This window comes from Phascolarctos cinereus, unplaced genomic scaffold, assembly GCF_003287225.1.
Source record: "Phascolarctos cinereus isolate Bilbo 61053 unplaced genomic scaffold, phaCin_HiC Scaffold_9;HRSCAF=440, whole genome shotgun sequence".
In the NCBI taxonomy this organism is placed as follows: domain Eukaryota; kingdom Metazoa; phylum Chordata; class Mammalia; order Diprotodontia; family Phascolarctidae; genus Phascolarctos; species Phascolarctos cinereus.
In genome coordinates, this window is record NW_027556402.1 from 107,616,105 (window position 1) to 107,638,866 (window position 22,762).

General features: G+C 37.5%; 1 protein-coding gene across 1 annotated transcript in view; it reads left to right on the top strand.

Moving 5' to 3' along the window:
• Positions 1-11,520, top strand: part of IQCM (IQ motif containing M) — a 274,031-nt gene extending 262,511 nt beyond the window's left edge. Inside the window, exons 9-10 of the mRNA XM_078148853.1 lie at positions 11,256-11,417; positions 11,483-11,520. Of these exons, the coding sequence (XP_078004979.1) occupies positions 11,256-11,417; positions 11,483-11,520 (200 nt within the window). The remainder of the gene's footprint in view (positions 1-11,255; positions 11,418-11,482) is intronic.
• Positions 11,521-22,762: the final 11,242 nt, after the last annotated feature.

Genomic DNA, 22,762 nt, shown 5'->3' on the forward strand with positions numbered 1-22,762 from the left:
GCATATAAGTATACATTACATATGTACACATAATTGTGTGGTATACATGCATAAACAGTCATTACATATTGCATATATCTATACATATTATTACATATGCAGTATCATTATATTATATAATTGTGTATTATATATAGTCATATATGGAATCATAATACATATGTGTATATATATAGTAATAATGCATGTTATATATGCATATATAATGAAATCATATTATATGTGTATGTATAATCATGTACAATGCATATGCCTGTGTCATATGTGCATATGTATTTATCTATATCTATACCCATATATACATATTATACATACACACCTATATACATCTTAACAAATGTGTACTTAGATATAGACGTATGATATATACCATATCTATAGATATAGACAGATATGCACACACATAATAAATGTGGATATAGACATAGACATGTGTCAGCCAGACTTAATTAGCTCTTACAAATGGGTTTTTTAAAGGCTGCAGTTGGTAGGGGCTCATGCAATGTTCAGGGGATGGTAGGATGAGCCTTAGAGAGCATATATATGGCAAGGAGGCAACTCATCCCTCTGACTTGCTAGAAGCCCCTTCTTCTTTACAGGGTACTCAGGAAGCTCCCCGTCAGTGTGGGGTCACTTTTCTGCTAGGTTCCTTTTGATTTGCCTTTCTTTTCATTAAGTCCGGCGTTGCCGTGGTTGCTGATGCAGACTCCATCACCAGCCACTGCTAATGCAGATGCACTGCAAGGACTAGAATGAGGATGATGAAAAAGCTCAAATCTTCCAGTTCTTTGAAGTCCATGAGGTCAAGGCGGGGCATCTGGGCAGTCAGGGGAGACTGAGACCGAGGCCAAATCTCTTTTCTCTCCATAGGGATTCCTTCTCAGGGATTGTTGTACTCTTTGCCACTGGATCCTTGAATCTAGGTTCCAAACTGGTTTGATATTGTATAGATGCCCCACAGGAGTGACAGCTTTTCCTCCATCAATTGGAATATAATTCTGGTGCAACATTACTCCAGTTAATCTGGGAGGGAGGGGTTTCAAAGATATCTAAATTAATCAAGGACTTTTCCCCACACTTTATCTAGTCTCTGACTAAATAATTCAATAGAGGATTCAATGTATTCTCACTTAACCCAGGTATGGAGAGATAGCATCTTATCAGTTACTCTAAAGGGACCTGGTGGTTTGATTCTTTGACCCATTAAATCTTCACTCTTTTGCAAGGATTATAGAATTATAGACTTTTTAAAAAAATCTAGTTCAACCCTCTCCTTTTACAAATGAAGAAATGGAAGTCCAACAAGGTTAACTGACTTGCCCAGGGCCAGGGAGTTTGGCACAGTTAGGCTCTGAACTCAAGTTCTGATTCTGAATTCAGCACTTTTTCTGTGATTTCAATGGCATAGGGAAATTCTGGTGAGGAAACTCCCTTTACCAATGCAAATCATCAGCTTTTTTGGTGGCATTTTAAACAGCAAGTTGTCTGAGCCTATGAGAGTCTTAAGTGGTCACTTGCTCTGGGTGCATATCAGTAGGTGTCAGAGGATGGATTGGAATATTCCTAACTCTAGCCCTCTATTCCTAGGGATGCAACTCTGTCAAGTACTATAGGAGTTTAATTATGATATTAAAGTTCCTTGATCTTTCCATTTATTCTCACAGGTTGGGTCATTCAGTAGCACATAGTTACAATGGCTTAGCTGTTTTGCCCTTCAGTTGTAAATCTGAATGCTTTTCTTCTTTTCCATCAGGGATCTTAAAGTCTTACATTTCTTGCTTATAAGAAATTAATTGCAAGAGAGTTTCATTAATTTAAGAATAAGAACTGTCTTTTTGCACTCCTTTCCCCTTGTTCAAGACATTCATCATTTTTCATCTTGATGAATGGGTCACTTTATTTATAATTTTTTTTTCTTTTCTTGTAATGAACAGAAAAAAAACTTGCATAAAAATGGCATGACAAAAAAGGGTGACATTCAGTTATTTCAAATCAAGGAAAATAAATGCAACATAAAGTGACTTAATTGAACTGTGACAAAAATCTTTAAAAGTACAAAATGCGGGCATTAGCAAGAATGTAGAATTGGCACTGAGCATAGTCATGCACTACTTGATTACAGATTCAGTCCCAAATGATAATATTCCTCCACCCAACTTAATGGTCTCCTATGATTGGTCAATGGCCTATGTGAAACAAATCAGCATTCTAATGGTTTGTCACATTCACATTGGAAAAAAATACCATTTGTTGCCTTTTTTTTTTTAAGGAGGCTCACAGTTATATTGGCATGGAAATTATGAGAGGGATTCCTCCGCCCCCCAAGTTAATGATAAATTCATTAAAATAGCCAGTTCAAAGATGAAATAAAGGTGGAGGATTCTCACTGTTTCATTATTTATTTATTTTTTTACTGGACTTGCTATTGTGTAGGAACAGTATCTAGCACCATTATCCTTATTTCTGAATCCTACTGTTTAACTTTACCTTAATTTGCCCATTTGCCTTTGCACATAAGAGCAAGGGTTCTTAGCTTGTGCAATCATTGGCCTTCAGGGTCCTCGGATAGATTTCACAGGGTCTATGAAATTGGACAGAAATCTTTATTTTTATTAACCTTTGGTTTCTTATGCAATTCTGTGAATTTTATTTTATGCATTTAATAACATGATTCTAAGGAGAGGTCCTTAGACTATGTCAGGGGCCAAGATTTATTTTTGCTCCTCAGAACAGAGGCAATATCACATATTGGATTGAAATCTGTAAGATTCATGTTATATCCCTGTTAAATACTGGCCGGATGATACTGGTCAAAATAGTGGACTTGTTGGGTGCTCTGCACAACTCTCTGAGACTGCATTGCAAACCTGTACCACTAAATTTTCCTCCAAGAATTTCTTTTATCAATGAAGTCAAGGGGTTAGTCACTATTTCATATTGAAGGGGGTGAAGATATAAAGAAGTGAGGATTGTAGCTCAATGATCATAAAATAGCTAACATTAATATAGGGCAGCTAGGTGGTGCAATGGATAAGAGTTCTGCGCCTGGAGTCAGGAAGACCTGAGTTCAAATCTGGCCTCAGATACCTACTAGCTGTGTGATTCTGGGCAAGTAACTCAACCCTATTTGCCTCAGTTTCTTTATCTGTAAAATCACCTGGAGAAGGAAATGGCAAGTATCTCTGCCAAAAAGAAAACCCAAAGAGTCAGACACTACTGAAATGAGTCAACAACCAAAAAAGTTTACATAGTGCTTCCTATAGAGCTTTATAATTATTATCTCATTTGAGCCTCACAATCACCTTGGGAGGTAAGATATATTGTTATCATCCCCATTTTACAGATGAGGAAACTGAGGCCAAAGAGGCTGTGACTTGCCCAGGGTCACAAAACTAGTAAGTGTCTGAGCCTAGATTTAAACTCAGGTCTTCCTGATTCCAGGTTTAACGTTTTATTCACTATACTACCTTGCTGCCCAAACCCCAGATAATTGGGTTTAGACACTGTACCAACACAGTGGTAGGCTCCACACTGGTTCACCCTTCATTTTCAAAGAGCACCAATGACATCATGGGGGTGATGTCTTGACTCTTGCACGAACTGGATTTAAGTGAGGCAGAGTTGCACAAAGGCGTCAACTTCACTCTTTCCTCCCGAATCAAAAGTCCAGTGGCAAGACACAAGTCAAGATGGCTCCTGATGACCCAGGACACAGTGGATGATGACCTTGGCATCTTCAACGTCTGGACAGCTTTCAGACTCCGCACCACCTGTTCCAGACACCTTCAGGGCTGTTGGGGTAAACTGTTTTCATCTGCCCATTCCACCAGGGGAAGTCTTTATATGCTTGGCGTAGACACCCCCCTCAGTCACTGAAGGGTTTTTGGCCTATCAGTTACCTTCAACCTAATTTAGCCTGCCTGCCAAAACAGTTTACTGGGGTATGGCCTTTGTGCACGCTATAGCTTCTTGGAGCCACAGGTGAGAGTTGGGTGAAAGGTGGGCCCAAAGATGGATGAACAGCCTTGAAAAGGGCTCCTTGAACACCCCATACACTACATAAACTGCAGTATGTTTGGAGGATACCTTTATTGTAGTCCCAGAAACTCTGGGCAGGACTTAAGCCAGAAACAAACCCATTTCTCAGATTCCTTTTGGATCTGGATGGCATGGGAATGAAAGTTAAGTAAAATAATTAATATTCTAAAACAGATTAGGGCAGCAGTTCCTAACCAAAAGAATGAGATTTTGTCTAAAAATATTTTGATAACTATATTTCAGTATAATTGATTTTCCTTATAATTCTATGTATTTAAACTATTATTCTGAGAAGGGTTTCATAAGTTTCACCAGGTTGCTAAATGGGTCCAGGATATGCAAAAAGGTCAAGAGCCCCTGTATTAGTGGGAAAAGGGAGCTTTTCAGGTAAGTATGCTCTAAGAATCTTAGCACCATGGATCATATGCTTATACCTCACATTGTGGAATTTAACTACAATGAATTAGAAGGAAGGATCCATGGGAATAGCTAAAATTCCAGTTATTGATACTGTAAAGCTTCAAGGACCCATGATTTCACTGATCCTTTCACTGAAACAGATTGCAACTCCCTTTGTGGTTTAATAGAGGGTCTCTCCTTAAAATAGCAAAGTGGTGTAGGCAATAGATTATTAACTCCATTTTTCAGGTAAAGAAATTGTGGCCCAGAGGGACTGTGTCTTGTCCGGCTGGTGTCAGCCCTCTCTCCTTCTGTAAAATTATTTTTGTATTATCTTGCATTGTATTTGGTATTTACTTATCTGGGTGCATGCTGCATACCTGGAGGAGAATCCAGATCCTTGAAGACAGGGATGTTTTCACTTTTGCCTTGGTATCTTTGTAAAATGGTTATAACACCAGCACCTCTCTTTCAGAGTTGTTGTGAGGATCAGATGAGCTAATGTTTATCTAAATCACTTGCCATAGTGCCTTTCACATAGTAAAGTGGAACAAACAATAAATGTTTATTGTTTGGATTTGGATTGTTGAGTGGCTTAATTCATCCTCTGGTGGCCAGCCTTCTGTTGAGTAGGTTCTCCCGACTCAAATTGGCTATTCCTTGTAAAAATGCACCCATATTTGAAGGCTTTGAGAATACAGGATCATTCTTGCAGAGATCAGGGAATGGTCTAGGACTAGGTGTTTGGAACAGAGTTATTAATAGTAAAAGCTGAATCACTTGATGTCTTATATGATGCCAATAAAAAAAATTTCATTGCCTTTAAAGAAAAGAACATGCTATATGCTCAGTACAACCTATCATTCTTTTAAAATTGCACATGCTTTTTTAGAATCAGCACAGAAAGTTGTTTTGGTGGTAACAGTAATCATGGGTTATCTCTACATGAGGAAAACATTAGGTATTATTTGAACAAACATGATTTAGGGCCTTCATTTTCATTACTGATGACAAATACAGGCTTCTGGAAGGCACAAACTGAGACAACTCTCCTGTGTGTATGCCATTATTTTTATTTCTGAGGGTCAACTAGATGGTGTAGTGGATAGAGTGCTGGGCCCAGAGTTAGGAAGACCTGAGTTCAAATTTAGCATCAGACACTTAGTAGCCATGTGATCCTGGACAAGTCATTTAAACTCCTCCTCAGTTTCCACAACTATAAAAAGAAGATGATTATACCACTTACCTCCCAGGATTGTTGTAAGAATTAAATGAGATAATATCTATAAAATACTTAGCCCAGTGGCTGGCATAGATTGGGGTCTAATAATTATTTCTCTCCTTTAACTTTTCCTCTCCTCCCCTCCCCTCCCCTCTCCTCCCCTCTCCTCCCCTCTCCTCCCCTCTCCTCCTCCCCTCCCCTCTCCTCCCCTCCCCTCCCCTCCTCTCCTCTCCTCTCTTTCCTTCCCTTTCCTTTCCTCTCCTTTTCCCTCTCCTTTACCTTCTCCCTCTTCCTCCTCCTCCTCCTCATGAATTTTGTTCAAGGCCCCCATTTTGGGAATGGGCCCAGGCTAGCCATGATTTATTCCTCTTTTGCCTATACTTCTGACTTTATAGACTTTGCCACCCTGATACCCTTCTTCCACTTTTCAGCTTCTTTTTATGTGTTGTCTTTCCATATTAGAATATAAGCTCCTTGAGGGCAGGAATTCTCTTTCTTTTTGTTTGAATTTGCATCTTTAGCCCTTAGCACAGTCCTTGGTAGTGAGTGCTAATAAATGCTTATTGGCTGGTTGTTGCCTGCCTTAGATGCTGATTTCATTAAACTGTCTAACTATAGTGAACTTAAATTGCATTACCAGACATTGTATTTCTTTTTAAATACACAATCCACATCATCTAATGCCATAACACCTAGGTACCCTTCTTGCTAATAAGCCAGTATATCTCCTACTCCTTCCCTATTTTTCCCTTTATGACTTTAAAGGGAGAATCTTTTGTCTCTTTTCTTTTGGAGTTTTTTTTGAAGTTTAATTTCCCATTCCCAGCTTCTTTCACAACTGCAAATTATCAATACTATCTCAGTCTCTGTCTCGCTCAACTACCTGACAAAGTAGTGTCAAGGGAAATTGAAAGACAGAATCTTCCCTCCAGCATCCCTTTCTTACAGTTCTTTTCTCTTTGCCATGTGGCAGAAGAAAAGGAAAGACATTAGGTTTACATAGTGTGATTTCCTAAAAACCAGTGTGAAAACCCATAATTGACAATTTTTTTCCCAATCAGAAGTCAATAATATTTCATTCTCTTCTTATGAAACAGAAAGAAACTCTCCCTGCCCCCAGTAGGTTGTAGAATAGGTCACAGGGAAAATGTGTAAGATTTAGAGCTGCAAAGGACCTCAGAGATTCTCTGGTCCAATCCCACAAATTTTTTGGCTGAAAACTCTTCCTAGAGATGCACATTAACTTTCCCAAGGTCACAAAGTAAGCAGCAAAGATGAAATTTGAACCCAGGCCCTCTGGTTTGTTGCTAGGTGTTGTCTGAAATGTGTATGTAAAGGAGAGTTTTAATATATTTCAGCTGATTTCTTTAACAATTTTTCAAAGAGAGGGCTAAATAGTTAACTAGTATTTATTAAACTCTTGCACCTATCAGGCACTGTGCTAAGCAGAAAGCATACTAAGAAAGGCAAATATAGTCTCTACCCTCAAGGATTTCACATTTTAATGGGGGAGAGAACATATAATTACAGTAGGTAAGTACAAGATCCTCCTTTCTGATGAAAACACTTTCTGTGGAAAAGAAAATATATTTTTAAAGTGTCTTCTTTGGGAAGACATGGTGGTTTTTGGTGGAGTTATTTTGGGGGGGCTCTCAAGAAAAAGTATTTCCCTATGTCACTCAATGATGGTCACTGGATCTGGTGGTTAGAAGTTCACTGTGAGACTCGAAAGATCAGTTGTAGTAGAGTGGGTGGGATGAAAAGAGTTGATTTGGAGTTGAGGAGAGAGTGGATGGCAAGGAATTGAAGGCCTTAGATGTGGAAAATTTTTCCAAGAAATTTGGCAGTAAAGGGAATGTATGATATGGGGCAACTGGGGAGACTTGAGCATATTTGTAAGTAAATGGCAAGTGGTGGGTAGAAAGGGAGATAAGAGATCTGACTTCGAGAATTAAGTCCTGGAGATGGCAAGAGGATTAGGGTCAAGGGTACAGGAACTCTGCATTAGACAAAGAAATTCATTTCTATTCTATTAAAAATACATTAAGCACCCACTGTTAATCAAAGCATCAAGTTGGATAATGGTGACACCGAAGCAAAAATGGAACAAACTCTGTCTTCAAAGAGTTTATGTGGTTCTGTTTATTTATATTTTATTTATTTTATCATAAATCTAAAGTATATCTAAAATAAGTTAAATTGGGGTGGCACAGTGGATAGAGCTTGGAGTCAAGAGGACCTGAATTCAAATGCAACCTCAGACACTTGACACTTACTAGCTGCGTGACCCTGAGCAAGTCACTTAACCCTGATTGCCTCACCAAAAAAAAAAAAAAGCCAAAAAAAAAGTTAAATTGGGAAGGAGGCTAGTAAGTAGATTAGGAAAATCTCCCCACAGGAGGTAGTAGCTGAATAGTTTGTGCTCTAGAGACACTAGGCAACTGTTGCCGAATTTTTAATTGAGAGGAGTGGCGACATGGTCATATCTGTGTTTTAGGAATATTAATTTATACTTAGTTTCATATATATATATTTATATATATATTTATATATGTATACTGTTTTGGTTCTCTGTCTCTCCTAATTTCTACTGTTAACTAAAAAAATCAATCAAAGAAAAAAGAACCAAAACAGGTGTTATGGCATTAAATTATGTGGGTTGTGTATTTAAAAATGTCTAGTAAAACAATTTAAGTTCACTATAGTTAGGCAGTTTAATGAAATCAGCATCTAAGGCAGGCAACAACTAGCCAATAAGCATTTATTAAGCACTTACTATGTGTCGAGGACTGTGCTAAGGGCTAAAGATGCAAATTCAAACAAAAAGAAAGAGAATTCCTGCCCTCAAGGGGCTTACATTCTAATATGGAGAGACAACACATACATTATTATATAATTACAATTATAATTATAATAATTAATTAGAACACTGTTGTCATAGTCCAAGTGAGAGATGCCTCTTGTTCTGTAACAAGAGAGATGCAGAAGAAAGTGGTGCTGAGAAATTTTGAAGAGTGAAGGAGGGGAAAGAAAGGAACTTCTTTTATGTTGATTTTAATTGTCTTTAATTGTAAGTATGAGACCAAGCCATTTGCTGCAAACTTGGGGTGGTTGAGAGGGAGGGAGTTTGGGGGAGATCTTATTGAAAATTTAAATAGGAAGAAAAGGTATACAACAATGATTATGGAATCAGAGATAGAAAATCAATTTATTTTTAAATAAATAGTTTGTGAGCACTTAGAAAAAGAAGTATTGATTGAAAGGCACCCCCATCAGTTTCCTAAGATCAAATTATGCTTCTAACTTTGACAGCTTTAGATCAGAAGAATACTAAAGACATCATCATACATCTGGATTCAGTAAGGCATTTGAAAAAAGCAATTCTCATGATATCCTTGTCAACAAGACAGAGAGAGGATGTCTTCATGACATTAGGAAGATTCATGACTGGTTGCATTAATGGCTAGTTGTGTCCTGTAGAAAAAATACCAGGTTTGGATTGAGAGAGGACATATATTCAAATCCTAGCTGTCTTAATTACTGTTAGTTTGATGTTGAACAAATCACCTAACCTTTCAGGGCTGCAGGTTCCATATCTGCAAAATGAGAAAGTTATACTATATCATGGCTCAAGTTCCATCCAGTTCTGGGTTTAAGATCCAGAAAAAATATGATATAGATGGATGTAAGGGAATGAATTGAGAGGCAGAGAATCTCATAGCTCTGCCACTTACCAACTGCATGACTTAAATTCTCCGTACTTCAGTCCAAACACAAAGGGTGGACCACTTAGTTCCCTTCAAACCCTAAATCTACGATCCTAGGATCCTAATAACGGAATCTAACGAAGTATTGGTTGAGAGTACCTGGTTCATAGTAAGCATTTAATAAATGTTTGTCGATTGATTGAAAAATGGATTAGTCCATATTTAGACCACTATATTCAGTTCAGAATACTCATCATTTCAGGGGGAATATTGATGAACTAGAAGTAATCAAGATCATGTTGCTATTATGGTGATACTCCACCAGCATTGCATGAAATATACCTATTTTCCCACAACTCCTCCAAAATTAGTCATTCTCTCTCTCTCTCTCTCTCTCTCTCTCTCTCTCTCTCTCTCTCTCTCTCTCTCTCTCTCCCCCCACCTCTCTCTTTGTCAGCTTTACCAAACTTTTCAGGTGGAACCTCAGAGTTACTTTAACTTGCATTTTCCTATTAGTGCTTTGGAACGTTTTAAAAAATATGGCTTTAAATTCATAAGCAAACCAGAGGAAAAAGGAAGATAATTTTCAGATCTATGGATGGGGATAGAGTTCATGACAAAACAAGAAAGAAGACCAAGTAGATAAAATGGACAATTTTGATTGCATAAAATTAAAAAGTCTGCACAAACAAATCCAAAACAGTTAAGATTAGAAAAGAGAGAGTTAACTGGGAGAAAAAAAAATATCTTTGTAGCAAGTTCCTCTGATAAAGTTTCTTTTTACAAGTGACATAAGAACTGATTCAAAATTGTAAGCATAGAGCTATTCCCTAACTGATAAATGGTAGGGATATGAACAAACAGTTCTTCTGATTTGTTTATGATGTCATCTAGGTCAAGTATCCATTTGGAATTTATCTTGGTATCAGTGAGATATTGATCTAAACCTAATTTCTACTGTTAACTAAAAAAATCAAACAAAAGAAGAACCAAAACTATTTCAGTATCATTGGCTTCCTTTGGAATCCTGTGCATTAAGCTTTGGGGTTTTTTTGTTTTGTTTTGTTTTGTTTTGTTTTGTTTTGTTTTGTTTGTTTTTGGTGAGGTAATTAGGATTAAGTGACTTGCCCAGAGTCACACAGCTAGTGAGTGTTATATATCTGAAGTGGATTTGAACTCAGGTCTTCCTGACTCCAGGGCTGGTGCTCTCTCCACTGTGCCACTTAGCTGCCCCCATTAAGTTTTTAAAAATTTTTTTTGGGATGGGGCTTGTAGGTTTCACCAGAATGGCAAAGAGGTCCACATACAAACAAGGGTAAGAACTCCTGCTCTCAGACCATAAGTTATAGCCAGGTTTCCATATGTCAGAAGAGGGAGTTTGCTTGCCGGAGAAATCATTGGTCCTAGATGACAAAGTGATCACTTATCTTTTCCCACTATGCACTTAACTACAACCTATTTTCAAGTCAGCCTGTTTCTCTATTTAATAAGCTGCCACAAGCAATACTGTTTTGCCTCCCCCTGGAATATACCTTTGGTAATTTGTATAGCTTAACAGTTGTTATTTAACGTTCTCATGGTGATCAATAACATTGTTAAAAATATTTTAATATTTGGATTTAATATTTGGTGAGCCTTAGCTATAAAGGTGTTTTATTCTGAAATAAGCTGAAGCATATTATGGTAGTTTCCTAAGAATTATCTTTGCCTTTTTTTAAACTGTAGTTCCAAATTGTATTAAAATGCAAAATCACACACATACATATATTTGTATATATAAATATACACACACATATATATTTATCTTTTGTAGGAAACATGAAATTTAGGAAAAAAGTGAATTATGACAGATTTATAAATATTTTCTGGTTCTTTTTTTTTTACCATAGAATACAATGAAATCTACTCTGAAGATGTTAAAAAGGCAAAAGCTATTGAAATGATATTTACTCTATATCCTCCTGAAGGTGCCCACGTGAGTCATTTTTGGGGCCTAAAGTCAACTTGGACAAGACCTATAGTTCATGGAGAAGAAGCATATAAGTATTTAGGTGAGGCATTGGACTTTATCATTTCTTTTTGTATTAAAATTGTTAATGGATTTTTATCTTTTAAGTTCCCAAGAAATGTAGTTATTTATTTGTTATCACTTAATAGCTTTTAGCTTGGGGGGGAGGAGGTTGCAATGATTAGAGAGCTGAACATGGAGTTAGAAATACCTGAATTCAAATCCAAGTCTCAGATACTTACTAGCTGTGTGACTTTGGGTAAATCACTGCATCAGTTACCTCATCTGCAAAATGGGCATAATAATAATAAAATGGGTGGTTGTGAAGAGGAAATATTTGTAAAGCCTTTTGCAAACTTTAAAGCACTATATAAGTACCAGCTATCTTTATCATAAGTGCCAGGTGGTATTATTCTGTGAGCAGTTAGTTGGTGCCATGTATAGAGTGGTAGACCTAGAGCCAGAAACTCTTCAAATCTGGCTGTGTGACCCTGAACAAGTAACCTAACTGTGTTTGCCTCAGTTTCTTCATCTGTAAAATGAGCTAGAGAAGGAAATGGCAAAACACTCCAGTGTTTCTGCCAAGAAAATGCCAAAATGGGGTCATGAAGAGTCAGCCACAATCGCTCTCAGTTATTTTTACCTTCTGTTGAGTTTTGTTTCATCTTTCTGATGGTTCCTCCTATTGGTTTTAATTTTTACTTACAACTTCACTAATGTGAAAATATGTTTAATGGGTATGTAAATGTAAAGACTATGTCAGATTGTGCGCCGTCTTGGGAAAGGTGGAGGGGAGAAAAAGGGAGAAAAATTTTCAACTCAAAAGCATATGGAAAAAAAAATTTAAAAAAATAAAAATTTAAAAAAAAGAAAAAAAAAGAGTCTGCCACAACCAAAAAAACCCCTATTCAACAATGATTCTAAGTCTTGTGGTCCTTTTCACACTGGCTGCTAAGGGTTGAGGAAACAGGGTTTTAGACTGAGACAATTCCACCTTTATCAAACCAAATCCATTGGCTAGACACAGGCAACTAAGGTGGCATATCATGGGCTGACCTAGGATAAGAGCCACAAGTTGAGGTTCTGCCAAAGGAGAGAAAGAAAGAATGGGAAATGGCTGGGCTTGGTCTCTGCAAATATTCATGGAAATATGAGAGTAACTGAAAACATCTCTGCATCTTGTAATTTCTTAATTTTATTGGTTTTTGTATCTTTCCTTCATGTTTCCCTTAGTGTTTTATAGTAGGTTAGAAGGGTGGGTATGGGCATGGATGCATGCCTGTGCTTTTTTCAGGGAGAAGGAAGAAGAGTTCTATGTTCTCTTTCCTGGGCTGGCTTGGGATTGGAGCCGTCCTGTGCAGGGGGAGGGATTGGTGCCTGGAGGACAGAAAGGAGAAGCAGTGAGGCAAGTCTGGTCTTTGTAGGTAGATGAAAAGGGGCATCATTAGTGGGGAGTCACAGAGTATGATCATGATTCCCTTGGCTTTGGCTCTACAAGGACTATAATTCTATGTCTTCATGTACATGTGTACTTTGTGCTTTCACTGAGCATTTTTTAACATATGTAGATGTGCTAGTTTTTTTTTTCAATGTGCTTTTGTCAAGCGCTTTCATGGCTAGGAGGTAGAATTGAGAAAAAAAATATTCATTATAGCTTTGTGTACTCAATGTGTTGGGCCAGTGTTGCTTTTCACATAGGGATAATTTTCAGGAGAGAGCTTAATAAACATTAAAGATGGAGATATGCTCTAATGGACTGCTTGTGTATGTAAGTATAGAAATTAATAAATGTATGATGTAAAAGGTTGTAAATAAAAAGCATAGACTTTTTAGGTGGAAGGGACCTTAGTGGTAATCTGGTCCAATCTCCCACCCAATGCAGGAATCCTCTCTACTCCATCTACTCCATCCATGATAAATGCTGCAATATATCCTCCACAAAGCTGCCAAAGCATTTTTCTTAATGAGTAGGTGGTCTGATCATGTCATCCTCTTACTCAGTCAACTCCAGTGCCTCCCTATTACTTTTAGGATCAAATATAAACTGCTTTTTGGCATTTCAAGCTCTTTATAACCAGGCCTACTTTCTTATATATTACTCTCCTCTGCCCCATGTAAAGTTCAGCCATACTGGCCATCACAATGCACCTTCTCTATGATTTAGTATTGGCTGTTTTTGATATCTGGAATGCTCACCATTCTCACTCATTTATCACAGAAACTCCTTCAAAACTCAATTCCAGTGTCACCTACAGAAAGCCTTTCCCCATCCCCCCACCTATTAATGCTTCCCCTTCTAAAGTTATCTTTTGACTATTCTTTACGTATCTTTTATGTAGGTATTTCTAGTCATGCTGCATCCCTCTTTAGAATGTAAGCTCCTTGAAGTCAGGGACTATACTTACTTTTTCTTTCTATCTCTGGTAATTAGCAAAATGCATAGAACTGTTAGTGCTTAATAAATACCTGATTGCTTAAATTAGTTATGAGGTCCATATGTCATAAGATAGCTCATTTCATTGTTGGATATTATTACAAAATATTGCATGTTTTTGATAAAATGCCACCTTAGATTGAACTGAAATCTGTTTATTTAAATTTTAGGTTCTTTTTTCTTTTAAAGCTCAGTTATTATTTATTTTTAATATGAATTTTTTGTTAAATTTCAAGTTCTAAATTCCCTATCTTCATCACCTCTACCCATCCATTGAGAAGGCAAACAATATGATACATATTTTGTATGTGAAGTCATGTAAAACCTATGTCTGTATTAGCCATGTTGCAAAAAAAAGAAAAGAAAAAGAAAAAGAAAGTTAAAAAAGCATGTTTCAATCTGCACTCAGACTTCATTAGTTCTCTTTCAGGAGGTGGATAGTATTTTTCATGGTGAGTCCTTTGGAATTATCTTGGATCGTTGCATTGATCAGAGGCAGCTAAATCTTTCATGGTTGATCATCATGAAATCTGTTTACCCAACTTGCCTTAGTTCTGTTCTCTCTTATTATAAAGGTTAAGTCTAATCCTTCTCCTTGTATGATGGTTTGTCAAATTCTTTGTGCTATTTCTGGACAAGAGCATTAGAGACTTGGATTCTAGTCTGTTCTCTATCATTATCTGTCTACTTGACCTTCAACAAGTCATCTCCCTAAAAACAGGATTAATGATATCCAACCTACAAGAAAGCAGAAGACTGGCTCAATTGTCCCTTGAATCCTTGTCCTTATTTTCTCCCTAGTAGTTTTCTTTTAGCACTGTTTTCTCTATACTTCAGAGTCTGAAAAAGATCTCTTGGGCTCCTGTCCAGGATGCATAGATTTACAGCTTTAGAAGTTGAAGTGATCTTAGAGGTCACTTAGTCCATCCCCCTCCTTTTATAGAGGAAAAAAAAAACCTGAGGTCTAGACAAGATTTACTCAAGATCATATACAGAATAAATAAACTCCTTTGTGCCATCACCATAAATCATTTTAAGAGATGAAATGCCAAAAGAGAACAAAACAAACCCCCCCTAAGGGAAATGTTTAATAGTATCAGGAGATTAAAATCCTTAAGAAAAATCCACAATTATATGGATGATTTAAGGTCTGCAAATGTACTTTCCTCACAACTACCCTGGGAGGTAGGTAGCATGAGCATTATTAACCTCATTTCACACATCAGGAAACTGAGACTCTGCCCAGAATCACATGTTTGGGAACCATTTGATGGAGGATTAAAATCCAGGTCTCCTGACTATGTTCTACACTGTGCTGTCCCTCAGCTCTAGTTGATGAAGTGACCAAGCTTGTAAAATTTACTTTGTAAATCAGCTTTGTAGCATGCATTCTTTCTAACCTTCAGAAACAAGGTATTAGACATGTTATTTCAAAGGGCAGTGGAGTCATCCCGAAACATCAAAGTTTGGGCCAGGTGTTTTTGTTTGTAGTATTTTGATTTGGAAATCAATCAATGAGCCCGTGTTTATTTGATGTTTGCTGTGTGGTTCTCAGCATTCCTTGGCCCTTATAAAAAGACCTCAGTTACTTTGCCCAATGAAGGTTTCAGAATTCAATTCAATAAGCATTTATTAAGCACCTACTAGGTGCTGAACACTGTGCTATGTGCTGGGGATTCAAAACAAAAGAATTCCTTCCCTCATGAAGCTTACATTTTACCTGAAAGAGCTTTTAGACAAACATATACAGTATAATTTTGAGAAGAAGAGAGCACCAGCAACTAGGGAATCAGGACAAGCTGAAAGGTGGCGTCTGAGTTTGAACCCTGAAACATCCTACAGCTTCTAAGAGGCTGAGGTCAGCAAGGAATATAATCCTGGAGTGCAAGGCAGCCTTTACAAAAGCATGGGGGGTGGGGAAGAGGGGGAATGATGAGTTCAGGGAACAAATAGACCAGTTTGGCTGAAAAACACAAGGTGTGAAGTAAGGGATTATATCAGACACTGCTTCTGCCTTCAAAGAGCTCTCAAATTTATCTGAGAAGGGGATTAAAAAAGGCCAGTAATCAATGGCATGATATAGTCCGACACAGTACATTAGAAATTCAGGAATTGAAGTACTCACTCTGGACTGAAGGCAACAGGGAAGGCCTCATGCTATATATATGTGATTTAGGTAAGTAGAAGAGAGTGGACTAGGTTTTTCTTGGGGGGAAATAATTCAAGTCATCAATAAGTATTTTGAGAAATGATTCTTAATAACCAATGATTTGGGAAGCTCCAGAGTTACTCCCTTTTTCTGAAGTCCTGACTTTACAAGTTCAGTCTCTTGAAGGACATTACTGATAATGAGATTTAATACCATCATGCTCTACTCAGGTTTGGATGGGGATAAATTCTTTGAATAGATTACCCAAGGCTGGGCGTAACTTAGAAGTAAATGACATAACCAAAGTTCATTTGAATAGGTTCAGCCCCTCGTTGTAATGTTCATTCATTAATTGTCAGCCAATCAGAGATCATTGCCACCTTTGGGAATACCCCTCTTCCAATAGACATACAAGCTGTGAGCCTGCCACCATGATTACCTTTGGTCTAAGAGACAGACGAACAAATGACCATCCTTTTATTAAAATGCTGGCATTATTAATAGAGTGATTAAATTACCCAGAAATGATGTCTCTTGAACTTTTTAAATGCCACAGTATTTTAAAAGTACCTACTGTGTGCCTATATTATGCTAATCACTGGAGTTACAAGCAAAAGACAACCTATCAAACCCACTAAGTTAGGAATAAAAATAGCATGTGTCCAATTAGCTTGACCTGAGCAAGGGTTATATTGGGAAGTAGTGAAAAATACGGTTGTATAGTTAGGGTTGGATGAAAGAATGTAGAACAATTTACAGCCAGACTAAGGAATCTGGATTAGTGTTGGAAAAATGACTTATCTGTTTCTTAGATCCTAGGCTAGTTGGGGTTTTCTCACCTCTAGGAAAGTCTTTGCCCCAGGCTCCAAACTTCAGAATATATACCAGAACTCCTCCAAGTTAGCTAGTGCCTTAGGCTTTATTCTGGTTTGGTTTTGTTTTGCTTTTCAGCTAAACTTCCTGGTCATTGAGACTTGTGTATTGTTCAAAGACCTCTCTTCAGCTACCTTAAGGTTAGAAGGGTTATGTGGCTCTCTATTTAATTTCTTATGGCCAAACTACTTCAATTTAGATTTTATCCACATAGGGATTATTTTTCTGACAAACTGCCAAGGATTTAGTGTTGTTCCCAGTTTCATAATTCCAAAGTTCTTCTCCTTGCCCCCAAATCCTACACAATTGACTGCCAATAGGAACAAAACCTAGACTACCAATCTAGAACAAAACCAAGATAGATAGATCTTTCCCATTCCCAGCCACATTCCTACCTTTACTATGTATATATGGGTACAATTTTTTTTCCTTTTTTCTCCAGCACCTAGAATAGTGTCAATTCCTGGTTAAATTGGCATTTGTTGAATTTGGTGGAAATTCTTGACTGTAATACTTTCCAAAATTATCTTTCTCCCCTCCCCCTGCCAATAAAAAGGATTGAAGTTATTATTTCATATGTGAGAGTGTAGAATTTTATTCAAAAGCCACTTTTAAAATTCTGGCTCTAATGGAACACATGATTAAAAAAAAAAGATGGCATGTCATGATGAGGTCAGGTAGAGAATTCTGAGGAGAGGCATTGGACAGCAGTTGCCATAAGGAATATAGGCACGTAACTTTGTGTTGAAGAAGTTGAAGTTGAAGTTGAAGAAGCTCCATGTCCACAATATTCAAATTGGTTGTTTGTTCCATCCCCCTAGGTGAAGCAACCAAAGCCAGAGTCTGCCATCTTTTTGATCTACAGTTGTTATTAAACTGACCGACAAGAGAGATGTAGCAGTTCCCTTGAAAAGAGATTAATCGATTAAAAGAACTTTCTGTGGCTCAGGGACTCTTGTACTACAAACATTTTAGGGAAGGTAGCCCTGGGAATTTATTATGTGTCCCACTATTAATACTCAGAATTTACACGAGGTGGGACCTCCTACTTATTGATTTTACACCCATAGGTTCAGAGATGTATTACCAGCAGGAAATTGGGAAGTAATTGAGATGGAGTTCCTAGCCCTTCTCTAAAGAATAGGGTAGGGTCTTAGCAGATGTTATGGCATGCGTGAGTCTGTATGCCTGGGTGTCTCTTACAAATTGCATTCTACATTGCCAGATTTGTAACTTGTTAAATGGCACCATGATACAAGGTTAAAATGGAATAATATATGCATCATAATTTTAAAATCTCAGCTTTAAGTTTAAAATGAACTTTTAAAATAATCTTCCTAAGAGCACATAGCTTTTCTTTTTCACTGGTATTCAAGGCATTATGGATGGCTAATGAATGAATATCATTGACCTTCCTTATCCCTAAATGTCCTCTGTCTCATGTCTTCCCTATTCCACAGCTCCCATGATCAGTAAATTAACTTAGTCATATTTTAATTATGAATTTCATATTTTATTTAGACTACATGTTTACACTGGGAAGTTGCTAGATATGTATCTGGAAATTTCTTTCCTTGGTCCAAATGTTCTAAATCTTAATCTATGCTCCATAAATATCTGATCTAATGGCAATATTATTTTAAACTTACTGAATGTTCTATGAAAGGCAACATGCCATAGTAGATAAAGAGTCAGCCTCGGTGCCAAGCCCTGCCTCTCACACATGCTGGCAATGTGACCCTAGGAAAGTCACTTCAATTTTTTCAAGTGAAGGGTAGATGCTGATCTGAATTGATGGAAGGAGATTCCTTTTTGGAAATTACCCTTGCCAGTGAATTCACAGGTGGAGTAACAAAGATCTTGGTTCAAGTTTTATCACTGATACTATCTAGGAGATCATGGAAAAGTCATTTAACTTCTCTTGTCAACTCTCCATGACTAAGTTATAGATATGGTCTTCATCTGCATCAGTGGAGGAAGTTTTCACAATAGCAATACCCCACTCCAAGGAAATCTTAAATCCAGTACACATGAGTGTATGTGTGTGTGACTGTATATATGTGTGTAACATGCAATATCCTGAAAAATTCTGGGTGTGTGTGTATATATATCTATATATCTATAGATGTATATGTACACACAGAGACACACATATATATGTATGTTTATTTTGTATATGTATATGTGTCTTTGCATGTGTGTGTGTGTGTATATATATATATATATACATATATATATATATATACATAGAGAGAGAGAGAGAGAGAAGAGAGAGAGAGAGAGAGAGAGAGAGAGAGAGAGAGAGAGATGTACATACATACTATGCACCTTGTTATTGATTTTGTTTAGTAAAACATGGCCGACATTTTACTTGTGTTCAGCTTTTGAGCTGTAATTTTAGAATAACCATTGAGTTCTTTTTCTGACATATTCATACCCAGCCATCTTGGTTTTGGGTGATTGGGTTTCTGTCCTTTGATGCACTCCCTGGAATTTGGCCCTGGTCTAATTCATTCAGTTTGCAAGTGAGCATTGATCACAGTTGTCAAGATTAAGTTGAGTTTGATTCTGTTCCCTAAGATGCTCTGGAGAATTAATTATTCTCACATGAAAATGGGAACATATGTGTTAAATGTAAAGTACTCCTTTCATTTGAGGAGACCAAAGTTCATTTTGCTTGGTCCTGGGTATGTATTTGCTTACACACCCAAGCTTACTGATTCCTGTTATATTACATCTCCTTGTCACTCACCTAAGCAAGATGTTTTAACACGTACAGTGAATATTCGCAGAAAGAAAACATCTAGTTACCTGAATACAGCATAGCAGTTGCTTCTATCTCCCTCTCCCTCAAGCCCCTGTCCTCATTTGGAACTTAGGTGGAGGTGAGATATGACCTTTTTCTACCCCAGGTCATTTTTTTTCTTCTTCTGGCTTGTAATCCAGCTTCCACGATCTGGTGCCATGTCATATTTCTAGTTTGTTTGGATGAACTTTGGAGAAAGAATGTTGGTGTGTTTAATGTTCGTGGTTGCAGACAGCTGGCTCCTGCTAAGTTAGAATTCATACTGAGTTGTCTAAATACTCAGTTGTGTGTGTATGTGTGTGTTGTACATATGTGTGTATTATATATATATATATATATGTGTGTATACATACATACATACATACATACACACACACACATACATGTAGGCAGCAGTGGATACAGCACTGAGCCTGGAGTCAGGAAGACCTGAGTTCAAATCCAGCCTCAGATACTTAATAGCTGTGTGACCCTGGGCAAATTGCTCAACACTGTTTGCCTCAGTTTCTTCATCTATAAAATGAACTGGAGAAGGAAATGGCAACATATTCCAGTATCTTTACCAAGAAAACCCCAAATAAGGTCACAAAAAGTCAGACACAACTAAAACGGCTGAACAACAACGATGTATATAATATATATTCTTCTTCGTTAGAGGTTAGAATTCTGTTCCCTATAGTGTTCATGATGTCACTTCCCGACAGGAAAACTGACAGTGACTCCCATGGTCTTTAAGAAACAATACAAATTCCTTAGCCTGGTTTTTAAGATCCTCCACAATCTGCTTCCCTTTCATATACTCTAGAACACCACCTGATTAGACTCCTAGAAGCATGGCGTAGGATTTAGCCTGAATAGGGTCAGGAAGAGCTAGGTTCACATTCCCCTTCTGATCCCTGCCATCTAACTACATTCCTACCATTCTTGCATATTTATGGCCATTGTTTTTTTTCCCCCTTTGTATCCCCAACACCTAGTTCAAAGCCCTAGGTGTTTAATTGATATTTATCAAATTGAATTAAGTATAAATCCTTGGCAGGAGGATCTTCCTAATTAAAAACTATCTTGTTTCCCTTAATATTAAATATCGCATCCTTGGAAAGCTCCGACACGTAAACTCTCAGAGCCTCAATTTCTTCATCTGTAAAAATGGGATAGTACTTACTTCACAGAAGCACTTATATTACCTACTTCACAAAAAATGTAAATTAGTACCTACTTCATAAAATCACTATGAGATTCAGATGATGTAATGCATAATGATAAAGGCTTTGGAAACTTTAAAAGCCCTTTATGTCAATTATTATCTAATTAATCCCTCATCTTATTTGTCTCCCCCAGCTATCTGTATTCACACCAACCTCCCCCCTGTAACTTAAATGCATTATGCATTCACCCCACATCTCTTCCTGTTGAAATGCTTCCCTTCCTTTAAGATGTACCTCAAAAGGGTGTCCTTGCCAGGAAGCCCTGATTCCCCCAGATTAAAAGTGATACCAAACTCCTAAAATTAAATAAAATTAAAAGCCCTCCTTTGTTCTTGACACATTCCATTTTGTATCACTCGTGTGTGTGTGTGTGTGTGTGTGTGTGTGTGTGTGTGTGTGCACGTGCACAAGCCTTGCCTGCACCTTATCTATCCTATAAAATAGTAATCCCTTGAAAACTGGGGCTGGGTTACTTTGCATTTTTGTAACCCCCTGACCCTGGTAGAGTGCTAAGTATATCAGTCCTACTTCATAAGTGCTTGTTTTATGACTAGGCGTATGGATGGATGGATGGATGGATGGATGATAGAACTCCAAAAAAGAAGTAGTGTCCAATAGTTATTTCAGAATCAGAGTTTAGTGTATTTGGGTACTGCTCTTTTCCTCATCTAGGAAAAATCAAACAGAAGTGATTATGTAAGGGAACAGGTTGAGTTGTTCCTCATCATATGGAATTTATTTCAGTAAAATTGGTAACAGAATTCCTCTAAAGTAGATCCTGTTTTCCTATCAATTTCCCTTATAAAATGAGAAATATGTTTCTGTGGAAGGGGGAAATACATTTCTGAATAGACTGATGTGGAAACATTAGTTGAAGAAAGAGTAAGAAAGATTGCAAGGATGCGTAACACTTTTGAATAACAAAGTATCTCAGAGATCATGCATCATAGAATTTAGAGCTGGAAGGGACTGTGGAATTCATCTAGTTTGTATGTGGCTGGAAAGTGATGTGGTAGCCCTGTTCTTGACAACATGAGGTTGAAATTTACCTCTTAGTAAGAATGTCTTACCAAAGAACACAGACAGTAAATAGCAGAGCCAGGATTTGAACTTGGGTTCTTTGCCTCCAAATCCAGCTCTTGTTCTACCACCCCAAATGACTATTAGTCTATAACAAGTTGATGATTTTAGTAAATAAACATTAAGTCTGTTAGCAATTACAATCCCCCAAGTAGTGTTGTTCAGTTGCGTCCAAGTCTTCATGACCCTATTTGGGCTTTTCTTGGCAAAGATCCTGGATTGGTTTGCCATTTCCTTCTCCAGATCATTTTATAGATGACGGAACCAAGGCAAACAGGGTTAAGTGACTTGTGCAGGATCACACAGCTAGTAAGTGGCTGAGACCAGATTTGAACTCAGGAAGATGAGTCTTCCTGACTCCAGGTCCAACACTCTATCCACTGTGCCACCTAGCTGTCTGAGCAAGTAGCTGTCCCTGAGTGGCTGTTTACTGTTCATATTTCTGTCTACAGGCTTTATTTTTAAATTTCCTGTCTTCTATCTGAGTTTTTATGACTTTCCATTTGTATCTAATCTATACCATTAATCACATTGTAAAATACTTTTACACGGAGATAAAGTCTTGAGGTTCCTTTGCAGCTGCCTCCCACCTTCAATATACACAGTCTGTGTCTATTTTATCTACAATATGTTCTATGTAAATGTTAACTTGCCAACTAGAATGCCCTGGTTTTGTTGGAGTATAGTGTTAGGAAACATGATTATGTTGGAAACACACACCATTATTATGGTCAGATATTTAAAAATGTGTTTATCCTTTCTATTATGTATTTGAATAACTCTAGCATACACTAATACCTGTGGACCCTGGTGTCATTTATCTGTCAAACATAACATT